At 33.2% G+C, this 20944-nt stretch overlaps 2 protein-coding genes across 10 annotated transcripts in view; one reads left to right on the top strand and one right to left on the bottom strand.

Annotated features, from left to right (window-relative positions):
- Positions 1-1696, bottom strand: part of Fmr1 (synaptic functional regulator FMR1) — a 60061-nt gene extending 58365 nt beyond the window's left edge. For 6 of the 9 annotated variants that reach the window (XM_072539986.1, XM_072540020.1, XM_072540002.1 and 3 more), the window contains exons 1-2: positions 1571-1696; positions 334-450 (exon numbers count right to left, since the gene is read on the bottom strand). In XM_072539986.1, the coding sequence (XP_072396087.1) occupies positions 334-450; positions 1571-1588 (135 nt within the window). In that variant the 5' untranslated portion in view covers positions 1589-1696. The remainder of the gene's footprint in view (positions 1-333; positions 451-1570) is intronic. The other 3 variants (XM_072540011.1, XM_072540053.1, XM_072540027.1) reach the window with 3 other exon arrangements.
- Positions 1313-20944, top strand: part of LOC140447363 (WD repeat-containing protein 44) — a 32940-nt gene continuing 13308 nt past the window's right edge. The window contains exons 1-4 of the mRNA XM_072539974.1: positions 1313-1524; positions 7396-7790; positions 15586-15696; positions 16201-16394. Coding sequence (XP_072396075.1) covers positions 1442-1524; positions 7396-7790; positions 15586-15696; positions 16201-16394 — 783 coding nt within the window. The 5' untranslated portion in view covers positions 1313-1441. The remainder of the gene's footprint in view (positions 1525-7395; positions 7791-15585; positions 15697-16200; positions 16395-20944) is intronic.

The following is a 20944-nucleotide window of genomic DNA, read 5'->3' as shown; positions in this document are numbered from 1 at the left end:
TGAAAAGTATAGTAATATGATACCCTAAACCTAACCTTTAGGCTAGTGATTCACGATAACCATCGACGAGTTCGATGTATCTGATAAATCTATGTTATAAATTATCACTAGAAAACCCATTTTCTTAACAATATTAAGACACATGGTGAACTCACGCCCTGTCAAATGGACATGGCGTCAAAAGAACCGCGTTTAGTGAATCACATTTTCCGAAAATACCAAAGAAGTACAACAAGTAACCATGACTAAATACCAAAAATAATTTACTAGACCGTTAGCTAGCTTATCGGCTGATTTTTAACAGAAAATTAATACGTATAAAGTGATACAGACCTTATAAAGAGCTCCGTTTTCGCCGCATACTTCCACAGTTAGGTCCTCCATGTTGATTTGGTTCTTGGAAGAGAAAACAACCTTGAGCGGAGAGCGTATTTGAGGTTTGCTGTGGTTCTGAGGTAAAGATCAAAATATTAAGGTGGGTTTAAGACGTATGTCTTCAGGGTGACAACCTAATTTTTATAAATCTTTCAAATGTCACCGAACAAACTTTTGATTGGTCGCCTACATGACATCACAAAGTTTTACAAAAATGATAAAGATTAAAATTTTAAAATTAGATGATCAGTTTACTAAAATAAGAATTAGCTATAATGTCTGTAAGTTAATTCTTTCATCAACATCTCTTTGATGTAGTTACATTAAAATTAAAAAATGTCAAAATCCCATTTTAACTGTAAATAATAAACAATTTTTCGAAAGGATTTGCGAGTAAACAAACAATAATATCGGCCAATATAATTGTTTGTAAATAATGTCTGTAATGTCACATTAGAAAATCTGATCAGGATGCAACTTCTTATTTTGATATTGAGCAAGGGAACAATTTTTTGGTACTTAAACAATAATAAGGGTCTGAGCAATTTTTAGCTAAAAGACTATAAGTGTTACATGGAGAGTATGATTAAAGGATTACTTTTTTATTTTTAACTTTTTAAAAAATATTTTAAATGAATTAATCATCTAATTTTATTAAAATGTTTTTATACAATGCAGTAGAAATCAAATGAACTTTATAAATCAACTTTTTTATCAAACCTTGCATTACGTTTTCTTAATAAATAATACAAATATGGTGGATTTGTGTACGTTTTTCTCTAATTTAACAAAAACTTAATTCAATATTGTTTTTAGTGTTTTCATTTACAAGGACATATTTAAAAAGTACTTTCGAAAATTTCCCTAACATGCTCGTGTAGGCTATACTTAAAGACGTACGTTGGTAATGTAGAATTTTGTAGATGTAGATAAATTAAATTTATGAACTGTCAACCTTTTTGTTGACAAGTCGAAAATCAAAAAAATATTAGACTTTTATCAAAATTTTGGTGATACACCCACGCAAATATGTTGGCCTTTTATACATTTTAAGATTTTGAAATGAATGTTCAACGTGATAATAATGTCTAGTGATAGTGACTCTGAAGAATTTTACGATGCTGAGGATAATTCACCCAGTAGTGCAAGGTACAATGTTTAAGCTAAATGTTTATAGCAAAAATTAAAAACTTACATTAAATAGTCCTCGCATATGCTTACGATATTTAAATTGAAAGCTTTTTAAAACGCCGTTTGAAATCTTCACCTCCTTTACTTGACAAATGATAAACAAATTACTATTTGACAATTTTTACATGAGTTCTTGATTAAATAATAATAATTTGATTTTTAGTTACATGTCATTGGACTTATATTATTTATATTGAATGATGTATTTGTTGGTTTTGAAAATATTTATACTTTAATCCATAGGCTGTATGTGTAATAGTTTAATAGCTAACTGTGCCTACAAATAAAACTTACTATCTGCATAATGTATACAATAAAAATAAGTTGCCCTCTTATAACTAAAATATATCATGGGTTAGATTAGCATATAAACTAAAGATGGGAATAATTTCAAGCAAATGGATAAAGTAATGTAAAATGAGCAAAATAACAAACATTGTTACTAGATATATAAATACAGTTTTGTTAAAAGAAAGTCATGAACCTAATACTATAGAGAACATAAAACATGAGAATATAACTAAATATCCAGAATTTATAAATGTTATGATAATAAATTAAAAAAAGCAATTTGATAACAAACACCTGTAATAAAATAAAAAAAATATTATTTAGCTATTGCAGTTACAACACAATTGTGAAAAATAGTACTGAATATCAGATAAAAAATTAGTTTAATATTGTAATTTATCCAATCGGGGAAAGGAGGAAATTAGTAATATAGTTAACCAAAAACATTTCTTTGATGTAATTATATTCTAATTCTTTAGGAATAACTAAGTACTTATTTGAGAATTTTATAATATATCTTAATTCCCTGTTTTTTGTTGAACTGTATAAAATAAAGAAGAATTTTTCATTTTAATTAAAACCTTGGTATAACTTGTTGGTAATACTTCTTTTTGTTTTTTGATGTAATCTAACAGAATCAGATTTCCAGTTTAAGTTTTCTTATGTTATAGTTAGATATTTTGGAACCCCCGGTTCAATTTAAGAATTTTTTTAGTTGCTAAGCTAGGTCAAATTGTTTTGCAGTCAACTGATTTCAGTATGCAATCATTTTTTCTGCTGGCCAGTATACTACGTTTTGTTCTTTGAATTTTTCTGATTGACTTCTCTCATTTTTTGAGTACATTTAATATATAAATGTTTATAGATAGAAAACATACCCAGTATTTTTTTAAATTGTTCATTTTCTGTAATACTATCAGTGAAACCATGTGAAGTTTTTATTTTATTCTGTGTATGGGTGGCATGTTCTTTTATGAGTTGATAAAATATTAAAAATGGTCAAGGATTAAGGCCGTATGATACTATTCATTTTCTTGTATCATTTCTTATATCGTTTCTGATATAGAAAGTTATTTATGTTTTCTTGTATCGTTTCTTGCACGTACATTTGTACTCTGTATGACACTATGCAAGTTCTTTTACCGGAAATTGTATGTGATTCGGCACATGATTGGTCGAAATTTTGACACAAAAAATAGAACTGCAGTACCTGAGGACCCCAAGCCAGATGCTACTGATTATTTTTTAAATACTGTGGTTCAAAAATGAAAGAAATAAAATGTCCCAATATTAAAACTAAATTGGAAACCACAATTTTTGAAGATATTCAACAGGCTGTAATGGAAGACAAATATAATAAATAATTTGGTTGTAATAATTTATTTGTTTTTTTTTTACAAATTATGTGTTTGAATGGCATGCTCTTGAAATTCTACTCTCTTATTTGCAGATATAAAATAATCTTTAAACTCATCACGAATTTTTAAAGCGCTTATGTATTGTTTTTAGTAATACATCTCTTCATACTTTCAGTAGTTCTGATGCTATTTGATCCAACCCTGTGATTTATTGTTTTTCAATTTGGCTACTGCTGTTCTTATCTTGGTTATTGTTGGTGGGCACTTTTCTCTGATGTCTGCTTGATCTACTGGTCTAACGAAGTTTTACATTTTTGCGCACAAATTGGTGCATTTCTTGTACAAGAAACTGCACCGCACACAAATTCTTGTATCATTTCTGATATAAGAACTATACACTTGTATAGGTCGTATGACACTATGCATTTTCTTGTATCATATCTTATATGGTTTCTGATATAGAAAGTTATTTATGTTTTCTTGTATCGTTTCTTGCACGTGATATGTGCTCTGTATGACACTATGCAAGTTCTTTTACCGGAAATTGTATGTGATTCGGCACATAATTGGTCGAAATTTTGACACATGTAAAAATAGAACTGCAGCACCTGAGGACCCCAAGCCAGATGCTACTGATTATTTTTTTAAATACTGTGGTTCAAAAATGAAAGAAATAAAATGTCCCAATATTAAAACTAAATTTGACTAACCACACTTTTTGAAGATATTCAACAGGCTGTAATGGAAGACAGAAATAATAAATAATTTGGTTGTAATAATTTATTTGTTTTTTTTTACAAATTATGTGTTTGAATGGCATGCTCTTGAAATTCTACTCTCTTATTTGGAGATATAAAATAATCTTTAAACTCATCACAAATTTTTAAAGCGCTTATGTATTGTTTTTAGCAATATATCTCCTCCTACTTTTAGTAGTTCCGATTCTATTTGGTCCAATCCCTGTGATTTATTGTTTTTCAACTTGGCTACTGCTGTTCTAATCTTGGTTATTGTTGGTGGGCACTTTTCTCTGATGTCTGCTTGGTCTAACAAAGTTTTACGTTTTTGCGCACGAATTGGCGCATTACTTGTACAAGAAACTGCAGCGGACACAAATTCTTGTATCTTTTCTGATATAAGAACTATACGCTTGTATGACACTATCCATTTTTTGGTTATATCAGAAACGATATAAGAAATGATACAAGAAAATGCATAGTGTCATACAGCCTTTAGGCACTCATTGTTTTTGTACTATATTCATTATAAATACTCTGTATTTGGTCTCTTTTAACATTCATTTTTTTAATTGTTTATTTCTCACTCCAATTATGACATCTTATGGCCCGATTTTTTATAATATCAATGCTGCTGGCTAAATAAGTATCCATCCCCAGATAATTAAATTTTACCGTTTCATGAAAAGGTCTGTTTACACACTTCCTTGGAATCTTCTGAGAACTAATGTTGGTTGTATGGGTGCTTCCTCATTTTGTTAATAGGAGATAACCTTTGCTAGAATATATGCTTTGTAAAATGTATGTACAATCCTACCACTTCTGATCCATCTTCTTTTATTCTTAGTTAAGGATCTTGTCTATTGGAAACTTTTCCTTTTTAAGTTAAGATTGTGAAAATGCCTTTCAAATAATCATTTGAGAATTGAGATTGACAATCTTGTTAAAAGATTTTGAAATTGTTTTTGTTTCAATCTAGAGAATTCTGTTAATCCTTTCGCCTTGACTTTTTAATTTTTATGAACTGGGAACTTTTTTGGGGTAATTAGGGTCTAAATGCTATTTTTATACAATTTACACCATTTGTCAAATTTATTGACCTATATTTTGATTAATATCAGTGTGAGATATATATGTCCCTCCAGGTTATAATTATGTACCAGTAGTTGCAAAACCAAATGAAAAAAGGAAACACAAAAACGTTTCTATCATAGAAAATCATTAAAATAACAGTATTTATCATGTATGAAATATCTTAAAACAAATCGTACATAATGCAATGTTACATTGACAGTAAGAAACATTTGTTCTTTTTTCTTTTTTCATTTTGTAACAGCGATGGCATCTTTGTTCAGTTGTTCCTTTAATGGGCAAATGCTCTCCTACATTTTGTAGAGACATTGTAGTTTTGATGGTCTACCATATAATCCACATCTTTTTACAGAAGCATTTTGTCTGCCACACCTGATCAGCTGTTAGGATAATGGCACAATAAATTGCAGAAGTGGAATTTTCTATGGTGTATTTCTTTATAAAGTATCCAAGAATTTTTAATTTTCTTTTAAATCAACCAATTTCAGCTCTGTGACAATTACTAATTACAACCATTTCTTTAATATCACTATGTACTTGTAGTTTTTTACTAATTTCTGGTAGCTGCCTTGCATTTCCCATACAGGTACCAAATGCCACATACTGTCAATTTTTCATTAGGTTCACTGAAGTAAAAACAATCAAAGCATACATATACTTCTGGACTTCGAATACTTTGACATAGTTTGGTAACCACTGTTTTGTCCAAAGTTCTGTTGGTATGTTCAGTTTTGTTTCCAGCATATATATTCAGGTCATAAATGTAACCAGTCAAACTGTCACATCTTTGCCACATTTTAATACCCCTTTTTATAGGTTTTGGAGGTAGATATTACTTGTGAATTGATCTGCTTTTAAATTTAGCCATTGATTCACCAACACATTGATAAACACTATCACAAGTCACAACCTAATATAGTAAGTTTTGCTAGAGTCTGTTGGCCTAACTGGATTATTGAAGTAGAGCTTCGATAGCAGTATCAAAACCTATCTCTAGAAATCTCACATTTCAATGCTTCATTCTCCATTAACTTATATGTAGACCAATAAAGTTGCATTGTTGGAACTCGATTGTAACTCATGACTAACAGAGCCCTCACAATTATCATTATTTCAGTGGGATCAGTTGGTTTAACATTATTTTGTTCTTTTAAAATCTCTAACATTAGAAGACTTCTAGGGAACATTACTACAAGCATTATTAACTGAAATGGAACAGAGCAAATGTCACGGATCAGTAGATTTTTTCGGAAAATAAAATTCTCATAAGATGGCTGCTACTCAATCCGGTAAACATCAAGTATTGTACTAGAAACTGTAGGGATGCCACCAGGTTGTTCTTGGGGCAACTCTTCAGGGTCTTCAACTTCGAAATTAGTCTCACTTTCTGGATCATTAGCCAATAAACATTTATTATTCAAATTCAAATTAAACGAACTACTAGAGGATGGTGAATATTCTGAACTGCTATCCTGAAAGGGCTCTTCTTTATCATTCAATTCATTCCATAAACTATCAGCCAAATATTGTAATTCATGTTCATCCAATTTTCTTTTTCTGTAATAAAATACAGAGTATGATTCGAGAGGGATAAATATGTTCCATATTAAAATTCTAGTGGGACTCATGTGTTCCAATATAAATTTATTTCAAAATAATTATCTATCCATTACCTATCCATTATAAAAATTAATCTTGTGAAGGAATAATAATACAAAATTAATAATACAAAAATAATAAAACACACTTCTCTTCTGCAGACACACCACTTTGTTTCAATTCCGAGAAGAACTGAATATTTACATAAATTGTGGTGGTAAGCTGAGCAGTAGGATGTATTGTTGTTGTTGATGGGACAAATATAACCCGTTAGAAGCTAAAGGGTTAAAACACTGTTGACAACATTTGTACTTACAATAGATATTTTCAAAGTTTACAGTATTGGAGAACATCTGCTCAATTTTACTGAATATTTATTCATATCCTTAAAAGTTCTACTTAAATTAATTGTAGAATTACCATCACTTTTATGTTAACATAACAAAGAAATAAAAAGTAGAAATTAATTTTAATTTCTTATTAGAATAAAATGACGCAAAAACAAATGAAGACATCTAACTTATACGAAAACTAGTAGCTAAATGCGAAAAGAGTTAATAGGCAACCAATTGGAAGTGACATTAATTAAGTAACCCATCATTTCTACTTCTCTTTATAACCCATTATTAATGGTGACTCTAATCATTCCTCTCAGGCACTGTTAACTGCAATCTTTCTTCTTCAATTATCCCTTTATATAAATGAATTCTTTTGCATGTATTGTGAGTCTAAAAATAATATTTTGTTTTAAGGAGAAGTAGGAAAATTTCTAAGGATAACAATGTAGGCAAAAGAGCAAGTTCTGAACCAAACATATCAGGCCTAAAAGAAGAAAAACAACAAGGCCCTAATCCCCCTGAATATGATACTACAAAACAGACTGAAGATAGATCAAAAGAAGTTCCAATTGGTGGAAGGAAAAAGTTCAAGGAACTTCGCCAAAGACTTCAGCATGATGATGAAGATTATCAGCCAGGAGGGAATATTACACCACCAAATAGCCAGAATTCATCTGTAGATGGAGTTTTTGCTGGTTCAAGTAGAGCTACTCATCCTTTCCGAATTATAGAACAGGACACTGTTAGTTTGCAGAGTCTTAATTCCTTAGGCAGAATTGGTAGAATACTAGGAGGAGTCCAAGAAAATGGTGAGTATTATTGCCATTATTTTTTAATTTGTTTACACTTTTAGAAACTGCCATGCAAGATGTAAAACAATACACATAAATCACAGCCAACTCTAAAAATAATCTGCAGTTTCCAAATTATTAGACATAATTTTTTAAGTACAAAATATTTCAGTAACTATATAATATATGTGTAGGTGTTTCATTAAAAAAAAAAACAGAGCTAAACTATATTTATTGTACAGTTCAATTCAGTATATCAATATCATCATCATACTGGCTTTACCTTGTGAGGTTCCTAGCCTCCTCAAGAATTTCTTTCCAGTCATCCCTATCTATTGCCTTCCTCTGCCAAGCACATATTCCCATACTTCTCACGTCTCCATTAATGTTAACAAGGAACCTTTCTAGCGTTCAAAGAGTGTTCTAATCAAGGAGCGTTTTTTTTGCTGGGTAATTTTTTTCCATCCACATACCTCAGACTTATCTTAATACATTTTACTATACCTATCTGGTTTCTGGTATATTTTATAAAGTGCGAAGTGTATCGTCTTCTCGACACTCCATTGTCATTCAAAGCTTCATAGATTCACCTTAGTACTTTTCTTTTGAAACATCCTAACATGTTTTTACATGTTTTTCATTACTTTTTGTTAGGGTCCAGGTTTCTGAACCATATGTTAGGACTGGGTGTATTGTTGTTTTGTAGAGATGTTTTGTATTATTACTTGATATAATTGAGGATTTAAGAAGGAGATTGAGCCCAAAATAGAACCTCTTAGCCATGCAAATTCCGGGAGACCCAACCTCCTGTATGCTGTATTTTTACCCTGTATTTGTATTACCTTATATTACCCTGTATTTGTTTTAAAAGGTTTAGACAGTTCCCCTTGGATTCATACCTTACATTCAACGTTTTCAAGAGTTAGTTTTGTTAAATTTACCAACTGATTTGGTACTCCTATACTTTATTTCACGTTGAGAACGGAATGTTTGGCTTATGCAGATCAGTGTTGCCAAAACTCTTAAGCACATATTGCTACTAGACTGCCGATATACAAGTCATTCTAATCAAAGCCGTAATCGACATTGTGTAGATGTAGTTAACTTAATTTCACTAATAATTGCATACATATAGTTGAATACAGAATAATGCAATATAAATACTTGTTTCTTTAATAGACATATATAGGTATGTAATTATTATAGGTCTGATAAAAATAGTTAAATTTTATTATTGTTTAACATTATATATTTATTAACACTTTAGATAAGATTTAACTAAAAGATAAAAAAAAAAAACAAGTGCCTAAGTTTTATCCAAATAAACGCAAATACTGATGCCCCCATTTCAGATTATCGGGTTGTTCCATTATGGTCGAATTGACTCCTCAGTCAATTTACAAACCTCTGAAACCAGCCTGGTATTTTCCTATTATTTGTTCTGCATATGGTACCATACAATGGCATAGTATAGTGGATAATATTTTATATGCTGCATTTAGAAGTGTAATTCCTCTGTGGTTAGAGCACTGAAAGATATCTCCCTTTTTGTATATGGTGCAAAGTATTCCAATCACTGGGGAGAGAGTTGTGTTCATATTTCTTTTATGAGCTGCTGTAGTATCATTATTGTATCATGACGACTTTCTTTATATAGTTCAGCTGGGAGATTATCTATTCCGGGTGATTTGTTCCTGGCTAGTTTTTTAAATGCGTCTTTAAATTCAAGAATCGTTAGTGGTTCCTCTTCCCTCTCGTCTATTCAGTTTACCTCATCTCGTTCATCTTATAGGTTTTCTTCTACTTCGTCTATATTAAGTCAAATAAATCAATTTCAGCGATAGCCTCTTTGCTCACATATGCAGTGTTATTTTTCCAATCTAATGTTTTATTTTCATTATGCCCTTCCTTATTTGTGTAGTTTTATCACCTGATCTGTACCCTCACTTAATTTTTTTTTATCTATTCAAATTATGAATGAAATTTGACAGCTTGTCCAAAGCAATGCAATACATTAAACAAAGAGATCATTATTAAGAAGGCAAATATTTTACACTGGAAACTTTGAGTTTTGACAATATTAAAATTACAGAAATAATGTCTATACCAAAGTTTTCGTATAATTTAAATTAATTGTAGTTTCTTGAAATTTTTTTCCAAAAAAATTATTATTACAGTCAACCATGATCTTAATGTTAGATTCTGAGTGGTAATTAAATATTCATAAGCTAATAACGAGAATAACATAATAAAATCACAGAACGAAGAAATAAGTTTGACTTAATTTGATGTAATTGGTTTTAATTCAATGATGGCATATGTGCAATGACTCACCTGACCGAGTATATTACCCTAATCACAATTTCAAGGCACATTTTCCGCATTAATTATGTAGACAATTACCAAAATTTAGTTGTTGTTTAATTGGATTTGACATGCTTACTATTTTATCCATAAATCTCTTTAAATTTGCTTGTGGTCTTTAAAGTACATCCAAATATTCGTTTGTTTATCTTATGCTATTTGTATTTTGTGCTATAAATGGTAGAATTTTTTTTGTGTCATAAATGGCTTTGTTAATGTTTTATCCTTGAAGTTAAGAAGTATTTAGAGAAGGAAGTTATTATTAATACTTTTAAGTTTTATTATTTAATAGACAATGGCACCTTACCATCTGCATTGAGAAGGAGAACATAGAAGTGATGTTTATGTCTCCAAACACAATTACGGTACTTCAGTCACTGGACCAAGGTCGTATCGTTACAAGACCTACGATCATTCACAGACCTAGTAGATCTTTCGATCTCTTCGAAGGTTCATGTATAAAAGGCTTCGAAGATTTGAGACCCGTTTGTCCATACCAGTGGTTACATCTCATCCATTCCACCCAGTTCGATATTGTTCTTTCGGCTGTACTTCTTGCTATGACAACGAAACGTTCTGCGTCTATGAATGTTTCTTTTCACTTTGCACCTCTTTTGGCAAGTAAGTCTATTTTTACGTTATCTTAAATTCCCTTGGCTTTTTTAAGTATTCGCCCAATTCTGTCTGTTACCCCCGATATATAGGCCAATAACGCTTTGCCTATACATGCTATTTCTTCGTCCTTTTTTCTAGAAGCGTTGTTAATCGCTTTATGTATTTCTCTTCTGTTTTAACTATTAGAGGTGAGCGCTTTTTCAATATGAAGAAGTTCACTTTGCAGATGCTGTGGTTCACAAATTCTCTTCGCCCTCTCCGCCAGTGTTTTGATGATACCTTGTTTTTGGCCTGGATGATGATCTGAGTTCCTGTTTAGGTATCTGTATCTGTCCGTGTGTGTAGGTTTTCGATAAACTTTATGTCCTAAGTAACCTTCCTTTCGATTTACTAATACATCTAGGAACGCTAGTTAGTGGGCTTCCCATTGCTACTACATCTACCTGTTCATAAATCTGGTCTTCCCATGAAAAGTAGGTGGTAGTGAGGCAAATACGGTATAATTTCACCATATCCTTGGAAACTAGTACCTCAATTAAATTCAGAACGTCTTCTAGGGCAAATCATCATCCAGACCAAAAACAAGGTATCATCAAAACTCTAGCGGAGAGGGCGAAGAGAATTTGTGAACCACAGCATCTGCAAAGTGAACTTCTTCATATTGAAAAAGCGCTCACCTCTAATGGTTATACCAGAAGAGAAATACATAAAGCGATTAACAACGTTTCTAGAAGAAAGGACGAAGAAACAGCATGTATAGGCAATACGTTCTTGCCCTATATATCGGGGGTAACAGACAGAATTGGGCGAATACTTAAAAGCCGACATTAGAAAAGCCAATGTAAAGTCCATTTTAAAGCCAACAAAGAAAATTAAGGATTGTTTAAGATCGGTGAAGGACAAACGCTACCCGTTAGCAACGGTCGGAGTATACCGAATACCATGCACATGTGGAATGGTATATGTGGGAACTACAAAAAGACACACAAACACAAGGATAAACAACATAAAAGCCATTGTCGTTTAGGACATATCGACAAATCTGCCGTTGCCGAACACGCTTTGGGAAGCGAAGAACATCGGATACTGTTTGAAGAAACTCAGATGCTGGATAAAACATCACAGTACTACCCACGGTTATATCGGGAAGCGGTGGAAATATATAAGCATCCAAATAATTTTAATCGGATAGAAGAAGGCCTAAGAATTAACAAAACATGGATACCGATATTAAAATCCACAAATACCCTTCCCGCAAATCACGAAAAAAGAAAAGCTACAAACGACGACGCGCCCTCTCACGCCGAAACCAGTGGAGGGGAGGCGACTAGAAAATATAAATATGACCTCCGTAGTACAACGCGGCATCAGTTTCTGCCTTAGATTAACTAAACCGTAGATATAACATCGACAAGTGCGCAGCCTGTCCGTTTCCCCTTAATCTCCACTCCTTACAAAATTAGTAAGTATATGAAAATGTTTATAAGTTTATTAATTTACTAAATTTATTAAATTATTGTATGAATATCGCGACGCGTGAGGGCAGCTGTGGACTGGTACCTCAAAAAATCGACGGGGTATCGATCCCATTGCACAACGATACCCCGTCGATTTTTTGAGGTACCAGTCCACATCTGCCCTCACGCATCGCGATATTCATACAATAATTTAATAAATTTAGTAAATTAATAAACTTATAAACATTTTCATATACCTGAAGTTGTGGTTCTATTAAAGAACCACAACTTTGGTTTGACACCGTGTTAGAGAATACTTAGTACCTAAATGATTTTAAAATGGGTAAGAGGTCTAAAACTTTTATTAATATCTTTTTCATATATCTAGCAGGTATTTTATAATAACCTAACCTGTACTCGGACTATTCTAAATTAAATACTGTGTACCTTTTTGTCCTATCAAAAAAATGTGTCCTATTAAATTTGTTAGCAAACTTCTCTTCTAATTAACTGCAGAACAGTAGACGAAAATTTAAGAGCCACGTTTCTTGTCCTCATATTTGCTTAAAGTTGAGCCCATATTAAGTCTATTCGGTTCAATTTACAATATTAAGGAGGAAGTCGAAGCACGGTATGCCCATTACTGCGAGCGTGAGAATGATATGATGCGTTGTCCATGATAATCACACTAAGTTTTGGTCATTTCTGAAGAAGAGATTTTTCAAACAATGATTCAAAAATTTACTATAATCTAGAGACGTGCCTTTAATTTTTTACAGATATTAATAATACATCGTCGATCCATCCATTTTCGGGCGATTCTGCGTGAAACTCGGACACTCTGCCGCCTGAGCTATTCGGTCCTGATACGATATGAGGTTTGTTTACCTTTTTAAAAAGTGTAAAGTATATTGTGTTTGGAGAAAACATATTCTTAATTGAAAAATGTGTGTACACAAACTAATTTTGCTAATATTGATATGAAATCAATCTTGATAAGGTAGTTCGACATCCGCAGGAAGCCAGAATATTAATTATCGTCTGAAGAAAACTAGTCGGTTGATGAACAGCTATCGCGATTACTAATGTTCAGGTTGGTAATTAACGATTCAGCCGAATCATCTACTCTATTGTCTAGATTCTACTCTATTTTATTTTCTTGTTTTGTATTGTTTTTTATGCATATAATTCTGATATAATTTTTCCATGATTAAGACTTCAAATTTTCAATATCTTTTCAAAAGATATAATCTTTTACACACTTCGTATAGCCCAGAGGACAGAAAACGATATTATTAAATCGTTCATGGCCACCAAAGCAGGTGGCACCTCTGTACGCTAACCACTGCAGTGGTCAAGTTTTAGGAGACATTCGTTGGACTTTCCGAGTCTGAATTTTTATCAGCCCGAGTGTCTAATGAAGCAGAGATGCTGAAATGAATCATAACACTCTTACCGATTCGAGCACGGGAAGTTTAACGAATTTTTCCTTCTAGGCCATATATTTGGCCATTTAAACAAAAGATTTAATCTTTTATATATATGTATATATATATATATATATATATATATATATATATATATATATATAAAATTAATGGGAAAAATCCCGTAGTTGGCTGTATACCATCGTTTAAAAAAAACACAGAAGTTAAAACACTTCACACTTGTATTGTGGTATAAAAAACATAGTTAAAACTTTATAAAAAGTGTCGTCAAAATTTAAGTACTAGCGTAACGTTTTCGATCTGAACAGATCATCCTCAGTGCCTTGTGTAATTGTAGCTAACAATAAAGTTATATGTGAGACCTCCTATATGGGTTTACATCATTCCAAATGTTACATTTTAATTACTTTAGGGACTACATGTCTCCCTGCTCGATTTTTTACACGTGGTACTTGTCAGTTAATTAAACGGACACGACAAAACGATTAACTGACAAGTACCACGTGTTTATATATATATATATATATATATATATATATATATATATATATATATTTATATATAAAAGTGAGGTTCCTACAGCCTCTGCCGCTTCTCGCATTTCGACCGCCATCGTTTTCTGTCATCCATTCGTCTTCTTTGATGGCTCTATCTCTCAATATGTGCCGTACATTTTCTTCCCAGGCAACTGAAGGCCTTCCCATTATTCTTCTTTTTTGTGGTATGTAATTTAAAACTTTCTTTGGGCAATCTATTTTCATTCATTCGCTTCACGTGACCATACCACACTAGTTGTCTCGTTTCAATTATGTCTACACTTTAATATACAGTATTTGTCCTCCTTCTAATAACTTCATTCCTTATATGATCTTTTTTGGATACATCACACGCTCTCCTTAGAAAATCCATTTCTACTACTTCTATTCTTTTTCTATGTTTTGTCGTGATCTGCCAAACTTCTGCCCTATAAGTTATAATAGGCTCTACCAAGGTTCGATAGATTGTCAATTTCGTTTCTTGTCTAATATCTTTAGACCATAGTAGAGAGTTTAGAATGTTTACCGCTTTGTTTCCCTGCTGCGTTCTGTTTTTGATGTCTCTTTTGGTAGTGCCTTCTTTAGATATTCTGGATCCGAGATATTTGTATTCATTGCATGTTTTTGTGTTTCTAATTTCTAACCCTGGATGTTCTTCATTATCTCCTATTTTAAGATACTCTGTCTTTGACATTTTCATATTGAGGCCCCATTTTTCATATTCTTTCTTTAGTTTTCCATGTCTTCCTCATCATTCGCTATGACTACCTGATCATCTGCGAAAAATAAAGTTGTTAGACATTTACCACCGCCTATGTCTATTCCCATTCCGGATACTTATTTCCTCCACTGCTCTACTACTTTCGTCAATGTTTGAAACAGTTTTTTCAAAGGTGCAGTATCGTATGCCTTCTCTAAATCTACAAACAATAGTTGGGTAGATACATTCCTTGCCTTCCGTTTTTCGATTACTTGCTGCAGAAGGAATATACCATCAGTGCACGATCTTTCTGCACGAAATCCATTTTGTTCTTCTATGTCTTCGTATTCTGATTCTACTCTTTCTTTTATTATTCGACCGTACCACCTCCCCACTGAACTGAACATACACTCACACAATTACAATGTTGTGCCCATTCTTTTTATTTCCACTATTAGCAGTTGTTCATTTACTTCAGTCCACGATTTAATATTGTTTTTTAAGATTTTTTCGAATGGCAATAGAGACTCCTCTCTCTCTTCTCTTATATATATATATATATATATATATATATATATATATATATATATATATATATTACAAAACAGTATTTTAATTTAATGAACATTAGAACTACTGTGTAACAAACAACTATTACGTAATCTAGAGTTAATGTGTTGTTTACTGTTTTAGATCCAGGAAAGAAGACGGCATCTGTTTCAGCGCTTTCATCTAGTTCTTTGGATTCAGAGTCGACGCAAAGTTCTAACAAACAATATCCAAGCACCCTAACTTTGTCTCCAGGTAAGCTTATTATATTGACAATATAAGATATATTGTAGAGCGCACTAAACTTTTTGGATATTTTTCCATAGTTACTGAAAAGACTTTTGACAAATAAAAGAAAAAGAAAACAGTTTTGTGTATAATAAATGCTACCACAGTAGTCTCCTCTTATCAAGGTGTGTAGGCTTTTGCTGTACGTATTTTGCAATGGCATATTATTTCCAGGGTTTGTAGACTTTATTCAAGATGAAGTCTTTATCTATATGAGCATTGTCTATGCTAATGTTTACCTTACTTTCAGGTAAAACGTGAGAATGAAATAATCCCGGACCACACTCTATAAACCCCTTAAAATCATATATCATTACAAAATACCAACCATAGAAGCCTATGCTACTGGATAAGGTACATTTTACGATGTGATAACACACTTTATATTTCAAATTTCAAACATTTATCACTATTTCAGGTTTCTATAAGAGTATTTAGGAAATTTTTCAAAAAATTAAGTGTTTTCCACAGGTCCCACGCAAGCTAGTTGCTCCGACAAAGCATGTCTTCCACTGCAAGAACCCGACGTGATCGCTAGCACAAAATCGTCACAAAAAAATTTCGATACTTCACATCCTCACGCTACGTCCAGTTTAGATGCACCAATTGCTCCACCTAGGCGCAAAAAGAAAGCCAAAACGCCAACTGAAACACTGCCGCTCACAGTAAGATTGTTTTTTGGTAGAAGTAGGCAAATGACACACAAATCATACGGAAATTTAGAGAATTTGAAATTTTACTCTTTTAACAGTTTGTAAACTAATCTACAAAATTTTTTTCGTCATACATACAGATTGCTTAATTGCTTCGATGCATCATTATTCTATTAAATTTTTTTCAAATTTGATGATTTGCGGCAGTATTAAATATGTATTGCTACATTTCTGTAATTCTCTCGTCACTCCAACCGCTGCGCGCTGTATCTAATATGGTTATCTCAATTATATTGAATTGGCAATAATAAAGCTGCAGGCATTAATACACGACGTCCAAGCATTGCACAAATGTTTTCGTTTTGTAAACTCGTAGGCAGCCTACATGTTTTTCCGTATACTAATTCGAAGGGTGTGTGGCTGTTGCTGAACATGTGCATTTGTACCGAAATATACGAAAAATAGAATATTGTACCGATGTACTCCAATTATTTAAAAATTTGGACAATTGTATCCTAAAATATGCTTTTAATATGGTGCATTGTCTAATACACGAATGGTTTCATGGTGGTAGGGTGTTAAGTTCAAGTGCTCTATTTGCAACAATGAGTCTTCTTCTTCTAGTGCCGTCTCCACTAATGAAGGTTGGCTATAACTATTACAAATTCGTCTATACGTTCTGCTATTCTTAAGAGCGTCTGTGTGTTTAACCCGGTCCAGTCGCGTATGTTTTTCAGCCAGGATATTTGTCGTCTACCAGGACCCCTTTTTCCTTCGATTTTACCCTTCATAATCAGCTGCAACAACTCGTTCTTATCATTTCTAATTATGCCTTTTAATGATGGTCAAAAGTTCTGTGTCTCTTCCCATTCTGTGCAACACCATTTCGTTCGTAATATGATCGGTCCATGATCTTCAAAATTCTCCTAAAAAGCCACATCTCAAAAGCTTCCAGTTTTCTCATTAAGTCAACATTAACAGTCCAGGCTTCGACCCCATAAAGAAGAATAGAGTGGATATAACATTTTATCTGACGAAGTACTGAAGAAATCAAAAGGCTGTCAGCAATCGCAAAAATCGCTATGGCAAAATTAACAAAAATTTGGAAAAGCCATGAAATAACTACCGATACAAAAATGAGACTAGTAAGAAGTCTAGTTTTTCCAATTTTTACTTATGCATCGGAATGCTGGACCCTTACTGAGAAAGACAAAAAGAACATAGATGTATTTGAGATGTACTGCTGGAGACGAATGCTGAGAATACCATGGGTGGCCCGAAGAACAAATGAATCCATACTGGACCAGCTAAACATAAAGAAAAGACTAAGAACACAAATATCAGAACAAATAATAAGCTATTTTGGACATGTGCTTCGAAGAAATGGTCTTGAAAAACTTACCATCCAGGGAAAAGTAGAAGGCAAAAGAAATAGAGGTAGATCTCCCACACGATACACGGACCATATTGTTGCTACCATTTGCGCTCCATTGTCAGAATGTGCTAGAATGGCAGAAGATAGAAAAACGTGGAGGAACATTGGGAAATTTAGCTAATAGCTTCATGATATCACGATACCTGCATTAGGTTAACGACTAAGAAGAAGAAGAAGAGAACATTTTATCATCCGATATGGGATTTGCTGATTGAGTCTTTGGTTACTCAGAAATTTCCACATCTTCAAAAAGGCTGTCTTGATTGCTCTATTCTTAAGCGAATTTCTGATTTCGGATTCAGATCTTCCGTAATCCAGACTCCTAAGTATTTTATTTTGTTCACTTTCTCAATATCTTCATTTTTTATCTGGATCCTTGTAATGACTTTGCCCCTCTTAGTGATAACCATGTTTTTTGTTTTCTTTATGTTTATTGTTAAACCAAACTGTTCCCCAGTATCACAAATTGTGTTTAGTAACGTCTGCAGGTCTGTATCACTTTCAGCGATAATGTACAGTTACTGTACATTAGTTACAGTACTTCTGTACAGTTTTCAAGTGCTTGCGTAAATAAATCTTCGGAATATATATTAAATAGTAATGGTGAAAGTACATAACCCTTTCTCACTCCTCTACTTATCTGTTGCGCATCCGTGCTATTTTCATCTAATGTTACTACAGCCTGTCGGTTCCAATAGAGATTTCTCACTATTTTAATGTCATTTTTGTCGAGTCCTATAAAAATTTAGTGTCACCTAAAGCTTTAATTCATAATTTTCAATTTTTACTTACTTTTTTTTATGAAAGTAGTCCGTGTCATTTGTTTCTGCTTCTTTGATTGGAAAACTCTTAACTCTACATTGCAATTTACGGAGCATCAGGTTTTCAGCGAGTAGCGCCTTGTCCTTATCCTCTAGGTATTCTAGAACTTCTACGCTACTTCGTGAGTCACTTATTCCCCAGATGTATAGTCACATATTCTCTCCCCCAGTAACTGAGTTCACTAAACTGTAAGGTCAGGCAGTTCAATTTCATTTTCTCCAACTGTTCTCTATCTTCACGTGCCATCTCCTCTAAGAAGGTTGGCAACAATCATGGCAATTCGCACTTTCGACACCGCTGCTCTAAAAAGGTCAGCAGAAGTGCAGTTAAACCAAGCTCTAAAATTAAATCAACCAGGAGATGCGTCTTCTTCCGAGACTCGTTCTACCCTGTATTCTTCCTTGCATTATTAATTGCAACAATTTATAACGCTCGCCCCTCATGACATGTCCCATATATTGCAGTTTTCTGACTTTAATTGTATTTAAAACCTCTTTATATTTTCCCATTCTTCTCAACACCTCGACATTCGTGACTCTATCCACCCAACTTATTCTTAATATCCTTCTGTAGGCCCATAACTCGAAGGCTTCCAATCTGTCCGAAACATCTTTCTTTAAAGTCCAAGCCTCCAACCCATAAAATAATACGGAGAACACGTAGCATCTCAGTAGTCTTATCTTTAAAGAAATTGAAATGTCCCTGCAGCAGAGTACTTTTTTCAGTTCGTTGAAAGAATTGCTTGCCTGTCCTATTCTTGCCTTAATCTCTTCTGCGTACTCATTATTTTCGTTAATTATTGTACCCAGAAATTTATATTTTTCAACTTTTTTAATTTGTTCTCCATGTTAGTTCTACACAATTTTCGATTTTTTCTACATGACTTTTCAATTGTTGAAGACTCCCACGCAGATGCGATTTCATAAATATAGTCCAGAATAGTGAATGACTTCCAAAACTCTTGTAAGTCATATCCTTCTTCAATTTTTTAGCGAAGTAACTTTGTTATATAGTTTCTCTTCATATACACAATGACGCGTTGGTCCATAGGCTGAACTAACTCAGTCGTATTTGGCAAACATCTTTCCATTCCAAAATAACTCTTCTAACACACATCTAAATTCCTTAGTTCTCTGTTGGTGACCGCTGAGCTTCTCTGTATGACATTATACGTCTTTCATCCCATGGCGTTGCTTAAAGCGACTAAACTATCTAGATGATGCATCAAAATGTTCTTCTTAGCCCAATGCATCAAAAAAACTGTTTTGCTTTTGCAGCAGTTATTGGACCTTGAATATGGTGTACCCATGTTACGAGCTCATAATAAAAAACTATCTCACAACATACGATGAACTCAACAAACAGCAAGCACTTTAAAAATCCCCTTCCATCAATTCCCGGCAAGCATAGTCAAGGGTTTTGCTTTAGCACACCGCAGAAAATCAACTTAGTCTAACAAACAAATAATGAAATTAGTCCTTCAAAGTCACGTGTCAATCATAGATTCTCTGATATAGCGAATTCGATCATTAGCGGCGTTTAGGAAAATATGGTTCTTTGTTGGTCATTTTACACTGTAATAATCTATCTATATACATAACTCTTGTCTAGTACGCCTTTTCAAGATCTATAAATACTAAGTGTAGCTCTCTTTTCTTCTCGCCGTATTTCTTTGTCAACTTTCTGTTTTAGGAATACTGTATAACCTTTTCATCCCCCCCCCCCCCCCCCGGTGTTTCCAACTCTTCATACAGCTAAAGCACGCTTTGCTTTCCGCTTTACTAACTTGTGTATCCTTATCTTGCAATCTTTTAGACCTCTCATACCTCTTTCTAGTTTCTTTCTTCTTCCTAATCTTCTGTTGTAGGTTCTGTAGGTAACCCTTTCTTCTACACAGCACAAAATCTATCTGACTTGCCCTTCCCCCGCTCCCATAGGTAACATAGTGATCTTCTGTCTTCATAAAGAACGTATTAATCACAATTAAATCCCATGCCACTGCAAACTCAATTACACTATTTCCTTCATTATTTCTTATTCCCATCCCCCAACCTCCATGAACTCTTTATATTTACGCTCTTTCTCTACCAATATGTCCATTTAAATCACCTCCAATAAAACACTTTCCGCCTACAGAATCTCGTAATCAAGTGCACTCAAAAATTCTTCCCGTTCCTGTTCTTCACACCCTACCTGTGGGGCGTAGGCACATATCATGTTTACGTTGGTACTGCCTCTATTCAGTTGAATACTCATTATTCTATCAGTTCTTGTGGTTGGCAAAACGTACATATTTTAGAGCCAA

This window comes from Diabrotica undecimpunctata, chromosome 1 (assembly GCF_040954645.1).
Source record: "Diabrotica undecimpunctata isolate CICGRU chromosome 1, icDiaUnde3, whole genome shotgun sequence".
NCBI classification, from domain to species: Eukaryota; Metazoa; Arthropoda; class Insecta; order Coleoptera; family Chrysomelidae; genus Diabrotica; species Diabrotica undecimpunctata.
Note: the sequence above shows the minus strand (reverse complement) of the source record. Positions and strands in the feature narration are given on the sequence as shown.